Source organism: Denticeps clupeoides, unplaced genomic scaffold, assembly GCF_900700375.1.
Source record: "Denticeps clupeoides unplaced genomic scaffold, fDenClu1.1, whole genome shotgun sequence".
In the NCBI taxonomy this organism is placed as follows: Eukaryota; Metazoa; Chordata; class Actinopteri; order Clupeiformes; family Denticipitidae; genus Denticeps; species Denticeps clupeoides.
In genome coordinates, this window is record NW_021629907.1 from 13,428 (window position 1) to 36,372 (window position 22,945).

Sequence of the window (22,945 nt, forward strand, 5' to 3'; positions counted from 1 at the left end):
TGTTTTAAATGGCATCTAATGTAATTAGATGTCTAGTTGTCTAATGTCTAGTTCAGATGATCTTAAAAATTGGAAAAGCGACAAAAAAGTCTTTCTAAACAACACAACTATACAGCAAGCATTTTGTAACCTTCCTATCGTGTTTAGTGCAGCAGATAAGCTTCACGTTGAGCAGGTAAACACCACACCTACAAACACTGCAAGCCCCGCCCACTGACGTCACCCACTTCTTCTGAATTTACATTTACAGCATTTATCAGACGCCCTTATCCAGAGCAACTTACAATCAGTAGTTACAGGGACAGTCCCCCCCTGGAGCAACTTAGGGTTAAGTGTCTTGTCAGGGACACAATGGTAGTAAGTGGGATTCAAACCCGGGTCTTCTGGTTCATAGGCGAGTGTGTTACCCACTAGGCTACTACCACCCTAAATTTATACAAACACCACTTCCTATTATAGTAAATCTGACTTATAAACTTCTCATGTTCTCAAACCCTTTAAGTTTGCCTTCAGTGTTTTGTGCTTACAATCATTTTAATGAACATTAGATTAATGAAACACATTCTGTTAAATGATTGTTGAGACAGACGTGACAGTGCCTAAAATTAGACGATTACTTTGGTAAATTGATACGTTTGAAGTACACATCTGAAGGCAAGTATTTTTGTAGTTTAAATTTATTATATTAAATGGTATTTTAAAGTGCAACCTTTTACTTATACTGGAGTAAAATGTGTAAAGTAAAATCTTTACTAAATGGTCTGCCATCCTGTGACAACATGAAGCACAAGGTTGCTTGGTGCAAATAAGTTACACTACTACCTAGTCTCCAGCAGGAGATGCTATGAGGCAAGACTGCAGTATAACACTCAACCACTCACTCCCCTCTTTTTTCCTCAGACCTTTAGTAAGAGGTGCCATGGTATTTGTTGAATTTAGTAAAAGGTTTAAATTTGCCGGATCTTCCAAGCAGCATCTTAGTATTTGACAACTAAGGAAACCGTGTATGAATGAACTATGCCATTAAAAACCAATTTACAGATGAAAGCTGTCACTAATTATGATAATTGAAAAAAAAGTGATTACCTAGTTGTTACAATTACTTTCTGACTTACCTATTATGAATAAACTAAAGGAGATGCTAGAGTGGGAATCTGAAGAACATTCCTGTGAGTCGGTAAAATAATTATTGTCCAATAGCCCTTTATGTCTTTACAAACTTGAACAGTTTGATTGGCAGATATTTATAATCTGTTAGTTCATTAACAGATTGCCGGGTAAATTTATAACTAGTCCCTTGTATAATTCATGCATTTACTTTTTAATTTCCCATTTTAAATAATTCACAACACATTATATTATGTGTATTTATCTATTTAACTTTGGTACTCATAGCCCTCCATACCAGTCTGACTGACCTGGACTGCATTTGGTATTTCCTGGACACATTTCAATTGGATAGGTCATGTGGCTGGATACAGAGGGCAGTAGGTCAGGATTATGCAGAGGGCTGAGTCTAGTTGTAAAGCATTTGCAGAAGTGACTGCTCATCTTCTTTCTTCTTCCTGCCCAAATGGTACAGGAAGAGTAGGATTAGGGATGGAGAGCCTTGCTATAGAGCAGTATAGAAAGAGAACAGGAATCGGTTACCTCCTCCATCGCCCAATTCTCTTGTGCAAATCTGTTCACAGCTTTCTCATGTTTACAACCCGAACAGCATCACTGATGCAAACTCAGTCTGAGTTAAAAATTCACAGAATTCATGGGTGATGGGAAATGGCACAGTTGTACTCTCGGTTATCTGTAATGCGTACAGAATTAGTTTGACATTTGTGTGTAGCAAAGTATGCACACTTAAGAGCGGTCCTGTGAATATGCATATAGGGCTTTGCTCCTCTGACCTGACCTGCCGGGTGATAGATTTTCTGTAGCCTCAATGATTGCCGTATTCATCCACGACCTATTTTAGACGGGGTCTGGTATCTCCGGTGGCTGTCTCAGACACGTGGAAACGCCCCAACCTGCGTCAGAAAGGAACATTTGGATCCGGTTTCAGGGTGACTGTAGGCGATGGGTTGGGGGGAGGCAGTTGTTTACCCCAGTTGTGAAACTGAAAGGTGATACGAACAGGGTTTAGAAAACCGGTTCTATCTGGTGTGGGAACAGTCAGCAGGTTCACCAGTCGCCTCTGTTCTCTTTTAAATCAGTCAAAATATGTTCCAAATGCATGTCAGGGATTCTGTCTGTTTTGAACATGTATAAATTAGTGACTTCTGGACACCACATACTTAAAAAAAGCTCAACTCAAATAGTCTCAACACACTTACAAGCTCCCACTATTGGTGAACCGATGTAGATAAAATTGTGGTTCAAAATAAGACATCACGTGTATTCATTGGGATTGGCCAAGAAGATGGTCTGGATTGAGAATCAAGTTTTAAATGAGTGTCAGGTTGTTTTTTTTAGTAGTGTTTCAAACCAGTTTTTCACCATGTGAGCTTTCACTGTGTGTAAGCTGCTTCCCGGACAGCACCAGATGTTAATGAAACCGCGACAAGCACAGACACATAATCTAAACAGCAGACACCGGTCCTTTGTTCTGCCTCGTCCTGATCTACCCTTCCTACGTCAGACGCAAAACTACCACGTAATTAATAGATTTATTACACATTGGTCTACTGCACACACCCATATCTAATGCCAATAGTTTATATGGAGTCTCTCATTTCTAAATGTCCCCAAACCAAAGACATAATGTCTTCATTGTTTTCAGTTCCAGTGAGATCAACAGATATTGATCCGGATAATGTCTCATTCTGCCAAAAAATGAGACATTGTTGTACAGTGGTCTACAAAGGGATATTTCAAATGAGTAATTATTTAATAATCAGAGCAGAAGGTGGGAGCACAAAATGGACAGAAGCCCAGGTGAATAAGGAGATGCCTGCTCCTATCCTTCTTCAGCAGTCACTCCCAGGTCTCACTACACCTGCACCGCACCTCTGAGAGCTCCATGATGTCCGCCATACCAGACGTGACATTAATGTATTATAATGCTGGTGTTTACAGTTATGCTCAGCACTTGCAGTCTTGCGGTGTTGTGTGCTGCTCGTGGTCCTAGTGGCATGTTGTCTCTGCAATGGAAAGATGGTTGAAATGACAATAAAATCCTACATTCGTTGACTAGCTGAGGAGAAGGTAGTCACTTCCAGTGCAACAGCCATTGGGTCTTAATGGGGAGTCAGAACTTCTTTTGAAAGGAATCCTATGATAGATGCATAAATATGCCTTAAATGTGAAAATATTTACTTTTGCAATAATGCCTGTAAACCTATCAACTTATTCTGTTAATACACAGGTTTTCTGGACTGTGAACATTCCGAAATAGAGTGTTCATAGCAAAGCAAAGCAAAATATATAGTCTGCCATGCCACAAAAAAAAACATTTCTAGAATGCACGTGGATGTTGGTGAAGTGAAACCTGCAGTACAGTGCCATGCCCAAAAATAATGTAAATGACCAACCATAACACTTAAATCAGGCTGAAAATAGTTAAATATGCTATATCAACTGCCAATCGATCATCGAAGTCCCTGCTCTGTGTGATTATATATATATGTGCCTCTGCAACTGCTGCACCAACATGTACCTTCTGCTGCAGTAAACAAGCAGGTTAAATATAGAATACTGTGTGACCAACAGATCATGCCACTCAAGTGCAGCTCCTATAAAGTGGGGGCTACATTAAGAAGTTTCCAACAGAGTCTTCGAGCCGAAGCTCCTTCACACATTGTGGATTATCACACAGGACTTTTTTTCCTCGGATTGGATTATTCGTTTAAGATTTACCAGGTAATAAGAGTGGAAATGCTTTGAGCGAGTTGAGAAAACATCACATTTCTATATTAAAATATTACAAAATGATTATTTTGCACACATCTGTGTGTGGTATAGATGGTGTTATGAGGAATTGGATGAAAGACTCAAAATTTATGGCCAAACATCTTGCAAGTGGAAGAAACCTCCAACAAGAAAACTGCTCTATTGAAGAAACCTGACGGTGAATCTGCTCTGGCATCTAGTAGTGGTGCAAAATGCAGTAACTATGGACAATAACGTTTTATAGGGTCAGTTACGTGTTGCCTTAAATTACTTGGATATGAAACATATATAAATGGAATATTTATTCGCTCATTTAAGTCTATGTTGCAAAAATGACAAAGCATAATTCAAACAAATAGACATTTTTTAAATGAGTTTCTCTCTTCTGCCTCAGCGACACCAGGAAATAGCTCCACACTTGCCTGTTTAACAGACACCAGGACTGATCAGTCATGGTTGGAATGAAGCCCACTGAAAGGGTTCCTACTGCTCCTGTCAAGTTTTTTGGTGCAGGAACTGCCGGCTGCATTGCTGACCTGGTTACCTTTCCTCTTGACACAGCTAAAGTCAGGCTGCAGGTAAATGCCGGTACGAGTGTGAACCACTCTTACCCCAGGTAGTAGCGATATCAATGTCCATCTCAACTGTTTCAGATCCAGGGAGAGGCAAAGCCTGCCGACGGGACTGTAGTGAAATACCGTGGTGTGTTTGGCACCATCACCACAATGGTGCGTACTGAGGGCCCTCTCAGTCTATACAGTGGACTGGTGGCCGGGCTTCAGAGACAAATGAGCTTCGCCTCCGTTCGCATTGGTCTTTATGACAGCATGAAGCAATTTTACACGCGAGGTTCTGAGAGTAAGTGCCAACCAGGGCATTTCAGTGTTAATGGCTGATGCTGTCACATTATGTGAACTCACATAGCTTTCTGTCACCAGATGCAGGCATCATTAGCCGGCTAATGGCTGGCTGTACCACTGGGGCAATGGCTGTGGCATTTGCCCAGCCCACTGATGTTGTCAAGGTGCGCTTCCAGGCTCAGGCACGCTTGGCAGATAGTGTCAAGAGATACAATGGCACCATAGATGCCTACCGCACAATTGCCAGGGATGAAGGAGTCAAAGGATTATGGAAAGGTCAGTTAGGCAACAATCCACAAACAAGCACATAAGTAAATTAGTCCACATTGCCTTGCCACATGCATCAACAAAAGTACAGCATTGCATTATAGATGGTAAACATTTTAAAAACGCTTTTCTGTATTGCAGGATGTGTGCCTAACATAACACGCAATGCCATTGTGAACTGTGCAGAACTCGTAACCTATGACATCATTAAAGAGTTAATTTTGAAATATGACATCATGACGGGTAAGTTTTCCCAAAGCATTTTTAATGCAAAAGAATTTATTTGCTGCAAACCTTCACACGTCACGGTGATTCCTCTGTTTCTCTGTACAGACAACCTGCCCTGTCACTTCACAGCAGCTTTTGGTGCTGGTTTCTGCACCACCATTGTAGCTTCTCCAGTAGATGTGGTTAAAACAAGGTTCATGAATTCTAACGGCAGGCCAGTACAGCAGTGCTATTAACTGTACCATTATCATGCTGACCAAAGAGGGTCCCACAGCCTTCTATAAGGGGTAGGTTCGATCAGATTCAGAATCATGTTAATACACCGTACAAAAATACAATGAACAATACAATACACATTCTTTTTATTATACATTACAAATTCCAATAAAGGAATGTGCATACAGTATGGAATCTATGAGTCTAAAGTAGTAGATGGAGCAGGATGTAATATAAAGTGTAGCAATGGTAGTGTATTCAGCAATTAATAAGGAAATGTTTGAAGCATTAGAAGCACAATTGGCTTCTTTTTACACTTCTACATTACATTTTTTTCTCTTTTCTAGATTTATGCCATCTTTCTTGAGGCTGGGGTCCTGGAATATTGTGATGTTTGTGTCCTATGAGCAAATCAAGAGAGCTCTGACCAGAGCCCAACAGTCCTGGGAAACACCAATATGACGTCCTCCTCTAAATAAACTGGGCAGCAAAAGATCACAAACTTCCGAAGAGAAGTAAAGGAGCAACAAAATGGGCATGTATGGGACAGGTGTCTCAGGGCAGAAGACTGGATGTAGCATAAAGGCCAGACATTCAATCAGCTTAACATTTGGAAAGAAGGAATTCCTGAGATGGATTTGAATTCTTAAGTCCTGAATTCTTAGTTACTGAAAGAAATGTGTTTACAGAATTTTGTCATGTTACAGTCTTGTTTTCCAGTTTAGTGGGTCCAATTTATTGGAGAAGTCATAACCCAAAGATTTGTACCATATATTTGCCACAAGTTTGTAGTTGAGTATGTGAACATTTTGTTATAATTTTAGCATGTATACCATGTCTACCTTTTACTTTTTCCTTTGTACAAATTATGCAGATAATATGTTGTTTACAGAAACCAAAATTCTTAACCAAGCAGAAAATGTGCATGCCATCATAACATATGTTATCTTAATAAATTATAGAGCTCTTTTATGATAACATGTTTGTGAATGTTGAGTCAAATAAGATTACAGGGCTTTTGTCATTTGATGACATCTATCTTGCTCAATTTAAAAGAGAACTACAGGATGCAATCTGAATGTTCCTAGTGTCAGGTATGTCTATGGTATGTTAAATATAATATTATAATAAATATAACTTATAATATAAGTTTAGCAGAAAGTGGGGAAAATCTGTGACTTGTGGCACAACATAAACATGTAATCTGAATGGCACATCACCTCACTTGCAGAAATGCAGATCTTATATTATAATATATTATTTACAGGGGCAGGTGGTGGCCTAGCTGTTAAGGAAGCAGCCCTGTAAACAGAAGGTAGCCAGTGCTTTAAATAATTACTCGTTGAGCAAAGCACTGAAAGCACTTCAGATAAGAAAACTGACTGAGAGCACTGCCTTTTCACTGATTCACCAAATTGTAACAATGAAGTATGTAAGGTTTATAAATAATGTATATTATAGGATTAAAATATAATCCTATATAAAACCATCAGGTTTTAAATGATGCTCAGAGGTGAAGAGCAGCCATAATTACTGTCATTCATGGCTGTATGATGCACAAGTTTACTGTTGTAATGGCAGCCAACTTGAATGTAGGACACAGTACAGTCATCACAGCCCTGCCTAGGGTTACTTTCTTCCTAGCCAACACTAGACTGAATGGAGATGATTTGCAAGAAGTAGCTTCAGTAAAAAAAAGTGACATAAAGGAAATAAAACCAAAATGTGACACATACATAGACTGCATTTGAGCCGCTACATATTTTGAGGCGGTGTGTCCCTCGATTAGAGGACCAGAAACTAAATTGTCATGACCAGTGATTATTTGTCAAACATAGGTCAAATAATGATGGTCCCACCCAGTCATTAGAACTTTCCTGCTGTGTGACATTGGATATTATTATTGTAACAATGGAGTTATTCAAAGTTTTGGCATTATTTTGTTGTCAAAAATAAAACGTGGTTTTATGCTACACTGGCAGCTATATCACATTTCTTTAATAGGGCTTCAATTGTTTTCCACTCACAATAAATACATAACACATGCATTAACAAACATCAGTATTTTTGTCCAGAACATTCTGCCTCTTGTTTTTAAAGTCTGTCTAAATTCAATCTTTCGGTGCACCAGGTTGAATGCGTATGCATTGAATGCATTTTTGATGCCGCCCAAATGAGTAAGATTTAGATTTTATAATAATGGTTGAACGTGCTGTGTTGGGTAATGCGCAAACTACGTCCAGCTGTGAGTTTACAACATCCCTTGCAGTGGATCACACATGGGTTTCATTACACATTTTCTATAGAATCACCGTGACTCAGCACCCACAGAAATATATTTTACCTTTACGGCATCGCCCTTATCCAGAGCGCCTTACAGTCAGTAGTTACTGGGACAGTCGCCCTGGACACAAGTGTCTTGCTCAGGGACACAATGCTAGTGACTGGGGTTTGACTTTGTGGTCATCTGGATTCATAGGTGAGTGTGTTACCCACTGGGCTGCCTGCAACCACCCAAATTGTAGCCATAATGAGCAATTCACCATGTACAATCTACACTTTACTATTGTTATTGTAAATTTACAGAACAAAATTTAGGGAAAGCGGAATGACACAAACCAATAATAGTTAAAAAAAAACATATTACAAATGTGTCTGGACTGATAGTGAACAGATGTTTTGAAGACAGAGTGAAGAAAAGACAGTATTATTTTTTTAGAACAAGCAATATATGAAATACAATTTGTATCAATTGGTGTATCAATTATTCTCAAATATAAAAAATATATATTTTACTGTAATGTGTATTTTTCCTGTAATCTCCATAAATTGTGAATATGCAACTATACTGCTGCTGTTCCTACCATAAATAAAGAAAAGAAGAAAAACACACTCCAATCCACAAAAGAGCAATTGTAAAACAACTGTGTAATTTTTTATAGAATGCATCATGAATATCAGTACATTGTTAAAAGGAAATTATTGCATATATCAGCCTAAATGGAATAAAGTCGAGTCGATTTGAATTATTTGCTCAATATTAAGCCATATAAAAATGTCTGCAAAGATAACACCACGATATGTTCTGTTTGAGAGACCATAATAAAAAAATCTAATAAAGCAGCAATAAAAAAGGCCGAGCTCCCGTTCTGTGATGACGTCACAAGCGGGCTTATAAACGGGGGCCCGGCAACCGCTTCCTGGCTGTGCAGACTGCGAGCGATCCTGAAGAAAGACGCGCTGTTTTACCCACGCTTTTACCTCGTTTTTACTAGGGTAAGAACTCCCCAGCTACCAGACAACCGGGCGCGATATGGCGACCAAGTCTGTGGCTTTAAAAAGTCCATATGAGTTGTTAGTGGCAGTTTTTCGTGGAACAGGTATGAGTTATATTCTGTGTGTGTGCTTTTTATGCCCTCATGTAAAAGTACTCATTGTGTTCCCAGATTTTAGAGTATGTTTTTAAAGCAACTCGATTTTGGACGTTTTCTATGGAGGAACAGGGCAACGAAATTATAGTTGAAAGTAATTTCAACCAGAGAGATACTTTCAGGGAATCTTGATCCTTGGCTGCCTCGGGTTGCTGGACCAAAGGTAAGAAGTCTCGTCTTTTTTCCCCACTAATAAAATGCACTTGACTTGTTTATATGCGGAACTGGCATTGGCAGGGACTCCCGTGAGACACCACTTCCGTGGGCGGGGCTTGTGGCAGTAGCGTTAGACACGCCCCCTTTCTGCCTCCCAGGGGACACGCTGTCCTCAGCTGTTCTGCATAGCCTGTGGCATTTACATATTTTGTGTCAAATAATGATCAAATCAGTTATTTCAGAATTTATATATCAGAATTTAACTTTTCTAAAGCCACCATCTAAACCTAATCATATTTCCTTTGTTTTAGTGTCTGAGTTCATCTCTTTTGGGTTCCATTTGTGAACAAATTCCACTCCACACCCTTACTGCATCGGGAGGTACAATGGTTGGTTTTAAACCTGCTGATGTGCCACCTACAGCCACTGTCAAGTTGGTTGGTGCTGGAACAGCAGCCTGCATTGCAGACCTGTTTCACATTTCCTCTGGACAACCCGCAAAAGTTAGACTCCAGGTGAGGTATAAAATCTGGTTCACCCTGCATTTGCATTCAGTTTACCGCTTCTAAGCAAAGGCCATGGATCCCCAGGTTAATCTATATGTTAGAAAGGTGTAGAGGAGCATTTAGGAGCTTGCCTAAATATTCTTATCCCTAATGTTTAATTTAAAACTGACATAAAGCTTCTTTTTTTTTTTTTTTTTTTTCCTCTCAAATTCCTGCCTGCATTGGTAATGTAAGCTGAACCAGGAGCGGATGGTTAACCACCTTCAATTCTGCAGCTCCAGGACCTTTTCACCATGGGTGGTGTGGGCCTGAAAAAGCCTTTCCAAACCATTTTGGTTCTGTCCAGATCCAGGTGAGACGAAAGGCACCCACAAGTACTGGGCCTGGATTGCAGTACCGTGGAGTGTTCGGTACGATCACTACCATGGTGCGTACCGAGGGTCCTTTGAGTCTGTACAATGGACTGGTGGCTGGGCTCCAGAGGCAAATGAGGTTTTGCTTCTGTCCGTGTTGGTCTTTATGACTCAGTCAAGCAGTTTTACGCACAGGGCTCCGAGCGTAAGTAACACCCAAACCCCACACACACTGTTGAAAAAGCTCATTCTGGTCAACCTCACTTGTTCTCATATGGTGCATTACCACTAGATGTTGGGATTGGGAGTCGCATTTTGGCAGGCTGTACAACCGGAGCAATGGCAGTTGCTGTGGCCCAGCCCACTGATGTTGTGAAGGTGCGTTTCAGGCCCAGGTTGGCACTGCTGGGGTCAGCAAACGATACAGTGGTACCATTGATGCTTACAAAGACCATTGCTCGTCAGGAAGGCCTGTGTGGACTGTGAAAGGTAGAGGTTCTGCGGAGTAGTTCTTATTAGGCCTGTCAAAATACTAAATCTGTCAGTTTTCAAAAATGCGTTTATCAAGCTTCATTTTTAAGAAGCATTGCAAAATGTCTTTATATATATATATATATATATATTTTTTTTTCTTTTTTTTTTATTTTAATTTTTTTTATTATTTATTTTTTTATATGTAATGTCATGATCAATAAATACTGGATTTCGTTCTAAGCTTCATTATATATTCTAAACAGGCACTGGTCCCAACATCACCCCGAAATGCCATTGTAAACTGTTCTGAGCTGGTGACATACGATCTAATCAAGGACCTGCTTATAAAATCAACCCTACTGACTGGTAATCGGTCCTTATGAACTCTCCAAACTTTTGCAGAAGTACGCTGTAATATTCTTCTTGCACTAACAGCCTGGTATTAATCGCCTTTTCAGATGAATTTGCCGTGCCACTTTACATCTGCGTTTGGTGCAGGCTTTGCACCACAGTGGTGGCCTCGTCCCGTTGACGTTGTGAAGACGAGATACATGAACTCCTCCAAGGGCCAGTACGGTAGCGCCCTGGACTGTGCTCTTGCCATGCTGACCAAGGAGGGACCTAAGGCCTTTTACAAGGGGCAAGTCTTTTCAGCCATACAAAATAGTTAAATGTAATTTATTGTAAAGAATTCGTATTTTTATTCTGGCCCATCTCCCTTCAGGTTCATGCCATCATTTCTGAGGCTTGGCTCATGGAATGTGGTGATGTTTGTGACCTATGAAGCAGCTGAAACGTGGAATGATGCTTGCTCTGCAAAACTGGGGCTCTCCTCAATAGTGTTTTTTTTTTTTTTTTTTAAAGTAGTATTGCAATGTCAACTCCTTACTTCAGTTTTATGCTGCGATGTTGATAGAATACATTTTAAAATAGAAGAACTAAATTCTGAAAGGTAATCAGCAAGTAAGACTTCTCAGTTGTTTTCTTCTCAAGCAGTTTCTTTGGGAACTCTGCATCAAACCGAAGGATCAGGTTTCCTCTTGAATGTGGAGAGCTGGCAATTGGCCATTCCTTCTCCGGTGACTACCTTCCTGTAGTTAGGACTGACAAGGAAATAGAAATTAGTTTTCATTTAAAATCCACTGTAAAGTGACAAACCAATTGCTTGTTAGTCAGGCTATAAAATACAGAGTGTCCTGTTGTCATTTAGTTATGTGCCATAACATAAGACATTACTTTCTGATTTCTAATAAGTCTAAGTAATTCCATGTGATTTGTGCAATAAATGAGTTTGCAGAAGTTCCGTCATCTTATTACTGAAGACCCAAAGGTCTCAAGAAAATCCCATAAAACTGTTAACCAAACTTGTGTGACTGGGATGCCTACTTTTTTTTTTTTTTGTGTGTGTGGTCTTAACCATTGCAGGGTTGTTTTCAGGTGAGCAGCTTATACACACACCACTCCCTGAATTACAATGGACAAAACACACTCTTCTCCTCTCTTATTTGGAATGAGTTTGCACAATCATAATTGAACAAGGGAACTTTGCTCCATGTGTTATTGGTTTCCACTCCAACCCACTCAATAATGACCAATTAAAATGTAAACATATTGTTTGTTAGTCATTGTTTGATATTGCAACAATACATTTCAGTTACATTTTACAACCTCAACACTATTGGCAGCAATTACATCCCAAATCTTTTAGTAGCATGGCACACCTATTTTTGTGCAGTTTGTGCCTTTTATGGAGGAGTGGCTTCTTTCAGGCCACTATACCATACAGGCCTTATTGGTGGGGGTTGCAGAAATATCAAAGCTGTCTCTGAGGTCTTCTCATGGCTTGGTTTGTTCTTTGACATGCACTGTTAACTATGGGACCTTATTAGAAAGGTGGGTGCCTTTCCAAATCACGTCCAATCACAGATGGAGTCAAAGTCGTAGAAACTTCTAAAGGATGATACGTGGCTGGAAGCATCCTAGCAGGTAATACACTTGCATACGAATCAGATCAGAAAAACAACCACTTACTACCATTGTGACTCTGAGACACTTAACCACGAGTGTCTCCAGAGGGACTGTCCATGTAACTATTGATGGTAAGGCACTATGGATAACAGTGTCTGCTAATGCCATAAACATAAACATGGGAAATTTTTTTAACCCATTTTAGAGTAGAGGCTGTAACAATTGTAAAGCATGCATTCACTGTATGACATGTAAAGAAGCTGTTCTGATAATATATTTTTGTCCCAAAAATTTGTCCCAAAATTCTTAGGACTGCAACATGCAACAATGACAAAAACATTGACAGTCACCACTGTGTCATATCCAAATTTGGCACTGAAGTTTACAAGAGTTTGCTTGCATGTTGTCCTCACAGATGTACGTACACTGATACACTTCGATGACAGATGCCAGAACTGTTAAAGGCAGGCCTTTTAAACAAAGACTGTAAACTTAACAGGAATTCAAAATCCATCTCTGATGTCATCAGTCATGTTTTTCAGTTCCACATCATTACAGACGCATTAAGACCGTGACCTCACAGCCATACGGCATTTTTGCCCTCTATGCAATGAGATTTGACCAGACTTTTTGTACAGTGTAAGCATGATTTTGTTGTACACATCATGCTAGATCAGTTATTTGTTTTAAAACTCTCCTTGATACAATTTTTCAGAATTTGTTACCAGCCTCCATGTAAGTATAAACACTGATCATATCAATGCTGTATTAGCATTTTCCAATACTTTTTACTGACATAAGAGTGAACTAGTACTCACGGCACTACATCATGATGGGGATGTTGAGAATCTGCCATCTAGTGTTTCCCACATTCACTGAGAATCCTGTTAGTGCCTGTGTAGATCAAACATGAAAAAATGTAACTGACCATCTGAACTGGTTCGGTCCATTTGTAAGTCCAGACTTTAACAGGCAAAATTCCACATAAATCTATCTAACATCCAGAAATAGATAAAATAAACTGGCACCAAATTTTTTGCCACACAGTAGCAAGGTGGGTAGAGTAACCAAAATTCTGTCAGTAAAACTCTAGTTCAAAATAATATTACTTGAAGTAGTTTTGTAAAATATGAGTAAAAGAGTATTTGGTTAAAAGACTTAAGTACAGAGTACATGTCAGATTTGAGAAATTATTGTAATCAGACAGAAAAATATAAGATAATATGCAGACTGGAATTTCTAAATAATTTATTATTAAATAACAAACTAATGCATTATTTACTACAAACATGAACCTTTTGAAACCAGTACCTACAGTAGGTAACATATTTGTCTGTGCAAAATTACTTCCAGTGACAAGACATACTGTATATTGTATATTCAGCAGAAAATAACCTTAGGTAAAAAGTCTCACTTCATCATGGATCAAACCAGGGAAATGTATTTGTTTGGTTAAAACATGCTTCACTCAATGAAGCTAAGCAGTCACCATTTAGCAGTGAACAGGGTCACTTTTTAAAAAAAATACAGATGCAGGAAACCCTGTATTGACTTTGAGTGACGGTTGCTTGAGTGAGGGAAGGTATCTAACTAAAAAAACTAAAAAATGTTAATATTGTGACTCGTTGTTTGTCACTCATTTTAGAAAGTGAATTTCATATTTTATATCAATGCATTACACATAAAGTCTTTATTTTTTGTCATTTTGATATGCTCCATATGGATTACAGATAATGAACCCCCAAATTCAGTCTCAGAACATTTGAATACGCCAAAAAAAAAAAATTCAAAACTCATGGTGTCACTCCCCAATTAGTTAATTGACTGAAAACCCCTGCAAAGGTTTTCTGAGCCTTTTAAATGGTTTTCTCAGTCTCAGTAGGCACACAAGCCATGGGCAAGATGATTGACTTGACAGATGTCCCGAAGAGTGTAATTCACACCCTCCACAGTGAGGGAAAGCCACAAAAGGTCATCTGGTTGTCCACAGAGTGCTGTATCCAAGCATATTCCATATCCCAAAAAATCTGAGTGGTAGGAAAAGGTGCGCCAGCAACAGGGATAACCGCAGCCTTGCAAAATCCAGCCATGTCATCTGCTGGTACAGTGTCCCTGTTGTTTTCTGTGCTTTTTTTATTTATCTGTAATAGCTCCAAAACTCCAGTAGATGGACATGAAAGGACCTATCCAGCTGTCCTGCTTCTGTTTTTTTCTGACATCATCGATCCAAAAAATCCATCTTCATCAGAAAAGCTGCTTTATTTTCATTGTCTGCCAGTTATGTGTAAAGTGTTAGTGATGCTATGATGTCACAGTTTGTATGCGGTCATGTGACTGCACAGCTGAAAGACTAGGTGCGAATGACATCGCACAGCGCTTAAAGAAATGCATTCTGGTCTTGACGCATTGGATAATAATCCAATTTTTTTTTTCACATGGTACACAAATCTCATGAGAGCAAGATGACAGGCTGCACAACCTGAAGTCTGTGCCCTCATTGGCTGTGACATGCATGATGTATATGACGTTTGCATCCTAGTCACAGAGTAGAAATCTATCTAATTCTGAAGGCATTCAATTAAGAATTGCATTATACACTGTATTTTTAACATTTGACAATAAAAACTTTGAATCCTTGAAATAAATATATTTTCCTCTCAATGCATTCTTATATCGACTTAATTATCACAAGGGCTCCTTAAACAAAACAGGAAAGATAAGAATAGATGTATTTCTTCTGAAAACATATTTTTGACACAAAACATTTTATATTATTACTGTACAGAGGAGTGTAGAAACGAGTTACATTTACTCCATTACATTTACTTTTTGGAAATAAAATACTTATAAGAGCAGCTACTCTCTACACTGGGCAATGCAGAGCTGGTAGCATTGGTGGTTTTCAGGGCAGACAAAGAATGCAGCAGACAGCATATTTCTAAAAATATGCTTCATGTTATATTTATAACCTTTATAACCTAGTTTCATTTGACATACACAACAGAATATCTTAAACAACTTTTTCTTTAATTCTAAAATATACGAGATAGGAAGAGATATGATTTGAGCGTAAGGACAGCAATAAGCCTGTGTCCACCTGATTTTCAGATATTCTTTATCTTATATGAAGGTTGCTTCATTCTACCGTATATGCTGCTTACAACAATACAATAGAATTTATGCCTCGTTTGAAACTGATGCATTTATGATTGGTTTTACTGGTTCTGGTTTTTACTTTAAATAAATTAATAAATTCAACATATTAGATTCAATAATAAAAGAATGGAAACACTAAATGACTAATAAGTTTACACTGATTACAAAAAGAGACTGAGTGACTGGAGTCAGCATATTGGATATACTGTACACTGTGCAGGCTGTACTGAGATGGTGTGCTCAGGCATTTCTGCTTAATGCATGCGTTTTAATGAACAGCACCTCACCTTCTTCAGAGACGTGTGAACAGTGTAAATCAAATCATTGTTCTGACGTTCAAACCGTGGATGACTCTTCTGTCGAACAACAAATACAATGTCTGCTGGAACACTGTTGGGTTCCTGGGGAAAATAATCAGGTGGTACATTTCAAATAGTACATTTCATTTAAAAGTATTTTACATTACATTTACAGGATATTATACCTGATCACCCTGCTGAGAAAATATTATTTTAGTTCCCTCTGTCCACCCTGGCTTGACATTGACAGTAAGAATGGTGTCTCGGATGCTAGAGGTGTGACCATCTTCATTCATCACCTGAAAAAATCTGGTTGAAAAAAACTGGCCTGGAATATATTACTACAAAGATTAAAAAGTTTGACTGTTTACCTTGCGAGATATCTTTATCTTCTTGGCGCATCCATGAAAGAGATCCTCCAAATCTAAAAAAAGGTCTCTCTCGATTGGTGCACCTTGTTTTTTCTTCCTTCCTCCCCAAAGGCCACCATGAGCAGTGTTCATTTCAGCCCCATCTTTCAAAAAGGGGTGTAAATTGTCACAGATCACATTCTGGCATTCTGGGGGTGGATAAAGGATAAAGTCTGCAAGATAAGGAACTACAAATTACCTGCAAAAGGATTGTCACCTCCAAAAAACTGGCTGAAGGTTTTATTTGGATTCCCATGATATGTGTATCCTGAAGTCCAGGTTCCAGCCTCCGTATCCTTAGGGACTCCTCCTTTTAGTCCCTCTTCCCCAAATTTGTCATAAATTGCCTTTGTTTGAGCTGTAAAACAGTACATATTTCTAAATTCTAATTCTCTGAACGGCCTTTTTAATCAACGCTGGTTACATGCTCAGAATATGCTTTGTAAGGTGAGAAACATTTTTGCTGGTGAGGCTGCAAAATCCTGTAATGCAACAGCAAGGTGGAGCTGTAGTTGTTTAGGGTACACGGATTTAGAAGCACTCTGTGAAATCTGTGAAAGAGTGCATAAAAAATGATCGCATAATTTACAGCATCTCCATATGCAAACAGTGATTGGGGTTCTGCAGGTTCTGGTCCCTTACAGCCAAAAAGCCAAGTCTTAACAGTAGTAGACTCGGCAGATGAAAAGTAAAATCAATTCCACTGTGCTCTTCACATTTTAACATTTATATTAGACATATCTTCATGAATGAATTAAAGTTCATAAATTACCAGAACAAACATACATTTAAGACAACCTATAAATCTGATTAAGATAAAAAAAATTAACGGGTTCATTTATCAATTTCAAAATCACAAATGGATCATCTTCAAACTCTCTCTTTTTCCATCTCCCCAGAATGAAAGAGCCACTCAGACAAGGTATGCAATCCCTCAATTTATAACTTTTTATCTTACAACCACACATGCATTTTCATCCCCTCCATTTATCAATCTCCCAGAATGCCACTGGTACTTAAAGCAACATGTTCTTCCTTTAACAATAAGAATAGGATGATATTTGCACACAAGTATCTGTTTCACAGGCCTGACAGTCGGCTGGTTGTAACTTCAGGAAGGCCTATAACAGAATGATGGTCAGAATGAACATGAACTCACGGTTACTCAGAACATCGTAGGCTTCAGCCAGCCGGCTGAAACTGTCGGAAGCATCGGCAGCAGCAGCAGGGCTGGCGAGAGGGTGGCTGACCAGCGCCAGGCGGCGATATCTAACGCACAGCAACAACATTTATTACGACGTGAATGAACCAGTGACAATTAAAAATCATTGCTGTCGGTGTTGTTATTAAGTCTATGGAAGTGTGTAAAGACGCAGGTCTAAAACTCGGGTCAGGACAGACAACCGTTGCCATGATACGGCAAAACAGTGCACCGTATTTAACCATTATTTCACCAGTTTCACCATCTTATACAAAGTTCTGTCCTAAAAATAAAAAGCCAATTTCGGTCAATATGTTCGGTCAATAAATAACTTTGCATCAATAACTTTGCACCAAACATAATAACGCGTTTTATCAACGTGGCACTTACGCCTGTTTATATCTGCAACTGTTGCGCTTCTATTAATTTCCAAAACTGCATAATAATCACGACCCATGGTGGCACGATCCTGGTTGAAAGTTGTGCGCCGAGGAAAACTCCGGCAGCGATGCAGATTTGTTCCTGTGCGTCCCGCTCCAGGCGCGTTGTAAACCTGGAGACTGGTGCCCGTGAGCGACAGGGACTGTTGCCCAGGCTGCCGAAAGGGGGCGCCAGATCTCGGGGTACACCCCAAAGCAGCACTCAACAGAGAAAACTGGGCCAAGATCATTTACATCTTGTCTATAGGTCCTGCAAATACACTAAAATTATTAATTATAAAAATCCTGGTGGATTCTTCTGTTAGAAATTCACAACATCCCTCAATCACATCAATACATATATAGATATGGATCACCCTAAATATTTGAGAGCAATGGATACCAACTACTGATCACACAGATATAACCACATATTGCACATAGTCATAGTTTAATTAACAGAGTAATTCAAATAAATTAGAAAAGTCACAAGTTGAGGGTAAAGATAACAGTATGGACTTCAGAAAAGATTTACACACCCTGAATACAAAACATGCAAACAGTTCAATGAAAAAAACAAAAATGATCACAAGCAAACATTTCTATTTATTTGTGTATTTTGTCTTATGCAGCACTTATTTCCATCTCCTCGACTCTCCTGTTTCTTCACACAACTTGGTCGATTTTCCTGCTGGACTGATTCTCAGACTCTTATTAAGACTCAGACTTAGCAGCTTATTACTTTTAAGTTTATGAGAAAAGTTAAAGACAGGTTACAGAATCCTGCAGCACAGACGTAAAGTTTGCTGTTGAGGACTCTTCAGTGGCCTTTCTGAATCAGTGTGATGCAAACAAATGTACTGTACGTTCACTGAAGAGTGGGGGGAGGAAAAGGGAGACAAAGATAAAATGAGTCCACAGTACATATATTCCACTGTCAGTGAGTTCTCTTTTTTTAACTTTAAAATTTAGAATAATTTCTAAAGGGTAAAGGCAAGGCAAAATTCCTGACAGCCACACCAAGGTCAACACCATAAGAGTATATTTTGTTCTGAAGGATTAGGGAAGTGTTAAAAAAAAAACTGACAATTATTGCATTGGTTTATTAATAACTGAATGTGATTGGACCACCTACATGAATGGGTAAGCTATTTCTTTTTTAACTCATCTGCGCAAGTAAACCTTCAAGTTCTGGTCGTGCTTTGAAGCGGGCATGGTAGTCAGCCTCCGTGTGCTAAAGACAAAGAAGCAGAGTGAACATTTCTCCTTTATGGAAGGTAATATGGTTGGTGTGTGTGTGTGTGTGTGTATATATATATATTATAAATAATTTCATATTTCTATAGTATTAGTTATATTTGTTATAGTATCTCTTGGGACATCACTGAAGATATGACACTTACAATGCAGAGATGGGGACTTGAATCTGTTGCACAAACAATGACCTGTGACTTGACCAGTGCTACAGGAAAACTGCAGGCTGACTGATTTTCCCTGATAATACACGCAATGTAATGCATGTGTGAGACCACAGATTTCAAATCAACACGGATTTGTGTTGATTTTGAAACTCCTCCATGACAGATCTGGTGGATAGTAGAGACCTTCCACGGATGTTCAGTAGTTTAGCCAGTCCTCACCAGTCCAGCACCTTGAGCCTGAGCTTCTTTATCAAGGCAGTGGTTGTATTGGAGTTGTGCTTCGGGTGGGGTGTGGGGTGTCATACTCTGCTTCAATATGTCTCAGCACTAATGCAGCCCGAATAGCAATCTCTGACTACTTTACATTGGATCAAAGTGTCTTATCTATATTGTTGTCCCAAGAAAATATTATACAATATTAAAAAAAAAGAGGGGTGTACTCACTTTCGTGAGATACTTTTTGACCCCCCCCCAAAAAAAAAAAAAAAAAAAAATCAGGAATAGTATGTGCATACCTCCTTTATGGAAAGCTGTACACCTTCTGGTTGGTTCTTCAGAATGATTTCCATAAAGATTGGACAAAATGTTGCATTCAACCGGCTAATCTGAAAGCATATTCAGACAGGACAGGTGAAAAAGGAATATGTGGTCCTTCAAAATAAAATGACCTATAGCAGAATATGGGCTTTTTAAACAGATTGCACTGAACATATTTTATTGAACAGTTCTCACACCTAAAGGAGCAGGGCATTCATACCTGAACAATCCGTTCATGTGTTCTAAGAACTGCATCCAGGTACATTTTAGTGCCTTGCTCTGGCATGACCATGACCTCTGTGCTTTTCGTTGGCAAAGCATAACTAAAAAAAAAAAGTATGATGTACATTTAATAACACATCTCAACTGCCACATGACAAAACCCCACGTACATAAAGACACGCTTCACAACTCACTTTTCCTCTATGCATATCCTGAAGCGGTTGCAGAGCTTGTGGATGTATTTGGAGAAGAGCTCCACCTGGGTCATATCATATCCAGACACCAATATGTTGAGGACGCCATACTCTGTGTTGGTTGCAGCCTTGATCTGTTTCATCTGATGCTTATCTTTCTTCTTTTTGGGCTGAAATATATACATAACACATTTCAACTACAAATCTAATGGATGGGCACTGAATCCCTGTTCTAAATAACAACCAATGAGACAAGATGCCTCTGGCGAAATGCAACATTTCCTTCACTACAAACAACAGAATCTCAGAGTTAATGGTGAATGGCATGTAGTCAAAAGCAGAAACACTTAATGGCAGATTGCTTCACGGGTACGAGTGTGGGAAAGATGCTTAAATGGGGAGATTATCTTTAATCCCAGTGACATAATGACAATTTAAAATTGCAATATCTCCAAACACTGCCATCACCACTCTGCTTGGTCTAAAGCATGGAGTTCTGGACGTGGAGCATCCTTTACCGCATCTTTAGGTAACAGGTACTTGTATCTGCCGATCCCATGTGTCGGCATGGATCTGTACTGTTTCTCACAGTTCCAAGAGAAGCCACCTGCAACATATAAGACAGCTTTAGTGCCCAAGCACAGACCCTTAAACAGCCGTCCCATCGCCAGTAAGTCGTACCCAGTATCGGCCACTGTAGGAATCCTGCAGATCTGCAAAGAAGAGACACAGAAACATTCAATGTTGCTCCTGTTTTGGCTGTTAAATGTGGAATAATGACTTTCAGCCACCACTTACCTGTATGACGCCACAGCGCATACATGTCTTGTGCTTGCAATCTGTAATGTTGAATAATTAAAAATCGGAACATTAGAAGTCAGCGTATATGAAAATTATTTAATAATTAGTAGATTAATTAGTCAATATTTGCGGCACGACCTTGACCTTTCTTTAAGGCGACAATTCAGCAAGGTTAAAAGGCGCCCTACCTTGTTTAAAAGATTATTCATGTCGTATTTCACAGCGTAAAATAACGCTTTATAAAGCCAGTCAAGGTCCGTCTGTTAAAACTGCACCAGTCGCATCCGGTGTTGCATCGGATTCCGTCCCCCGGATTCCCGGGTCGCAACGAATTCGTTCCGCCCTGATTCCGTTTCCGCTTGGCGCGATCATTCTAGAAATGTGGCGTAGCGCATGGTTCGTCAAACACAACTGGATCAGCAACAGTCACGATTAAAAAAGCCGTAACAAAAAGATTACTGGTTATTATAATTCTGCGAAATTGTAAATTTAATTTACGTAGATGCAGGGACGCTTGTCAACCAGACACGTCGATTTGTGCGCCAACGTCAATACATGGAAACTGAATTAGATAATTTTATAATGTGTATAATACTACAGATGGCCAGATGGAAAACGTGCTTTTTTGTGGGTGCTTTTGATTTCTCAGCTGAAATAGGATGCTGTTTGATTAGGCGTTGTGACCTCACCCTGCAAGTTTCATCACTGTTGGGTTGGTTCGAATTTTGAATTTATTTTATTTTATGTGCAGGTCTTACGATCGACGTGTTTTCCTGCTCATATTCGACAGTTTGAGAAATCGACTTTAAAGTTGGCAATAAGTTTCTGAAATTGACGAATCTGCAGGGAAAAGGTCGCCAGTCCGCGTAGTTGATCCGTTATAACTTTTTTATGAGCCGTCTTAAATAAAATATTTCTTGTGAGTACCTGCTAATGCTGAATATTTTCTAAACGTTTCCCAGTTAAGGATGTGCCAGCATTAATCTGTTCTTAACCTAAAAATGATTACAATACTAGTGCCTTGCTTAGGGACACAATGGTACTAAGTGGGGATTGAACCTGGTCATTCTGTGTCTCTACCCTTTCTGATGTCTATCAACAGCCTCCTGTCCTTCACTGTCTTTAACTCCTGCTAAAAATGATTACAATACTGCACATTTCCACGAGATTCATTTGCATTCATTTGCTGCCCTGATAAATCTGTGGTATTGTGAACCACACAGCAATTAAATATACACTGTATATAAAACCATTGTACATATGTATAGTGACAATAAAGGCATTCTATTCTATACTCTATGTCCTATCTACCACCAGGATACAACTAAACTATACAACTGTTTGCAGACTAGAAACAATGCCAAAGAGTCTGGCGTGGGCAGGAGGGGCCTTTTTTTGGGTCCCTGCAGCCGATCATTTGACCCGTCCGAGGATCTGTGATGGATTGCTTCATTAAGGCAGTGGCCAGATAAGAAGAACCTTCATGAGTCTAAACTGGTCGTGCAGTGTGTGAGCATTTAAACATCTTTAGAGGCACGGATAGTAGCTTGCTAATTAAAAATCAATATGTGCATATCACATGGCTGGAAAAAGCTACTGAGTGGTTTTGTTTTAGACACGTATTAGGGTTTACCCTCAGGATACGGTGCAGCCCATTACAACAGCTCAAAACACCACTATTTCTTCATCAATATTCACAAAAATAGAACATGTAAGAGCATTTCTGGAATGAACAGTTTTAAATTTACATTTATGGCATTTATCAGACGGCCTTATCCAGAGTGACAGTCCCCCCGGAGCAACTCAGGGTTAAGTGCTTGCTCAGGGACATAATGGTAGTAAGTGGGATTTGAACCTGGGTCTTCTGGTTCATAGGCGAGTGTGTTACCCACTAGGCTACTACCACCCTTGTGAAACAATCTGAAAACTTGTTCATGCTAATGT

At 39.3% G+C, this 22,945-nt stretch overlaps 2 protein-coding genes and 2 pseudogenes across 2 annotated transcripts; 2 read left to right on the forward strand and 2 right to left on the reverse strand.

Moving 5' to 3' along the window:
- Positions 1-3,739: 3,739 nt before the first annotated feature.
- Positions 3,740-6,065, forward strand: LOC114776996 (mitochondrial uncoupling protein 2-like; annotated as a pseudogene).
- Positions 6,066-8,940: 2,875 nt separating this feature from the next.
- LOC114776997 (mitochondrial uncoupling protein 2-like) lies at positions 8,941-11,074 on the forward strand (annotated as a pseudogene).
- A 314-nt stretch (positions 11,075-11,388) lies between these two features.
- On the reverse strand, positions 11,389-17,971 carry LOC114777001 (dnaJ homolog subfamily B member 13-like). The gene is made up of 9 exons (XM_028966919.1): positions 17,794-17,971; positions 17,366-17,475; positions 16,406-16,564; positions 16,168-16,310; positions 15,982-16,095; positions 15,763-15,898; positions 14,253-14,368; positions 13,165-13,235; positions 11,389-11,476 (listed from the first exon to the last, which is right to left on the reverse strand). The coding sequence occupies exons 1-9, from the start codon at positions 17,862-17,864 to the stop codon at positions 11,389-11,391; spliced, it is 1,008 nt and encodes a 335-aa protein (XP_028822752.1). The 5' UTR covers positions 17,865-17,971.
- A 1,014-nt stretch (positions 17,972-18,985) lies between these two features.
- LOC114777000 (39S ribosomal protein L48, mitochondrial-like) lies at positions 18,986-21,302 on the reverse strand. Its single transcript, XM_028966918.1, has 8 exons — positions 21,190-21,302; positions 20,999-21,039; positions 20,882-20,913; positions 20,719-20,807; positions 20,201-20,370; positions 20,005-20,107; positions 19,763-19,852; positions 18,986-19,060 (listed from the first exon to the last, which is right to left on the reverse strand). The coding sequence occupies exons 1-8, from the start codon at positions 21,208-21,210 to the stop codon at positions 18,986-18,988; spliced, it is 621 nt and encodes a 206-aa protein (XP_028822751.1). The 5' UTR covers positions 21,211-21,302.
- Between the last annotated feature and the right edge of the window lie 1,643 nt (positions 21,303-22,945).

Coding starts and splice junctions, on each gene's coding strand:
- LOC114777001 (XM_028966919.1), bottom strand. CDS start 17,864: ATGGGTCGTGATTATTATGCAGTTTTGGAAATTAATAGAAGCGCAACA. Junction 16,311..16,405: donor AGGTGACAATCCTTTTGCAG/GTAATTTGTAGT, acceptor CCTTTTTGAAAG/ATGGGGCTGAAATGAACACT. Junction 16,096..16,167: donor AGATAAAGATATCTCGCAAG/GTAAACAGTCAA, acceptor AGATTTTTTCAG/GTGATGAATGAAGATGGTCA.
- LOC114777000 (XM_028966918.1), bottom strand. CDS start 21,210: ATGAATAATCTTTTAAACAAG. Junction 20,371..20,718: donor ACCTGTTACCTAAAGATGCG/GTAAAGGATGCT, acceptor TATATATTTCAG/CCCAAAAAGAAGAAAGATAA. Junction 20,108..20,200: donor AGGATATGCATAGAGGAAAA/GTGAGTTGTGAA, acceptor TTTTTTTTTTAG/TTATGCTTTGCCAACGAAAA.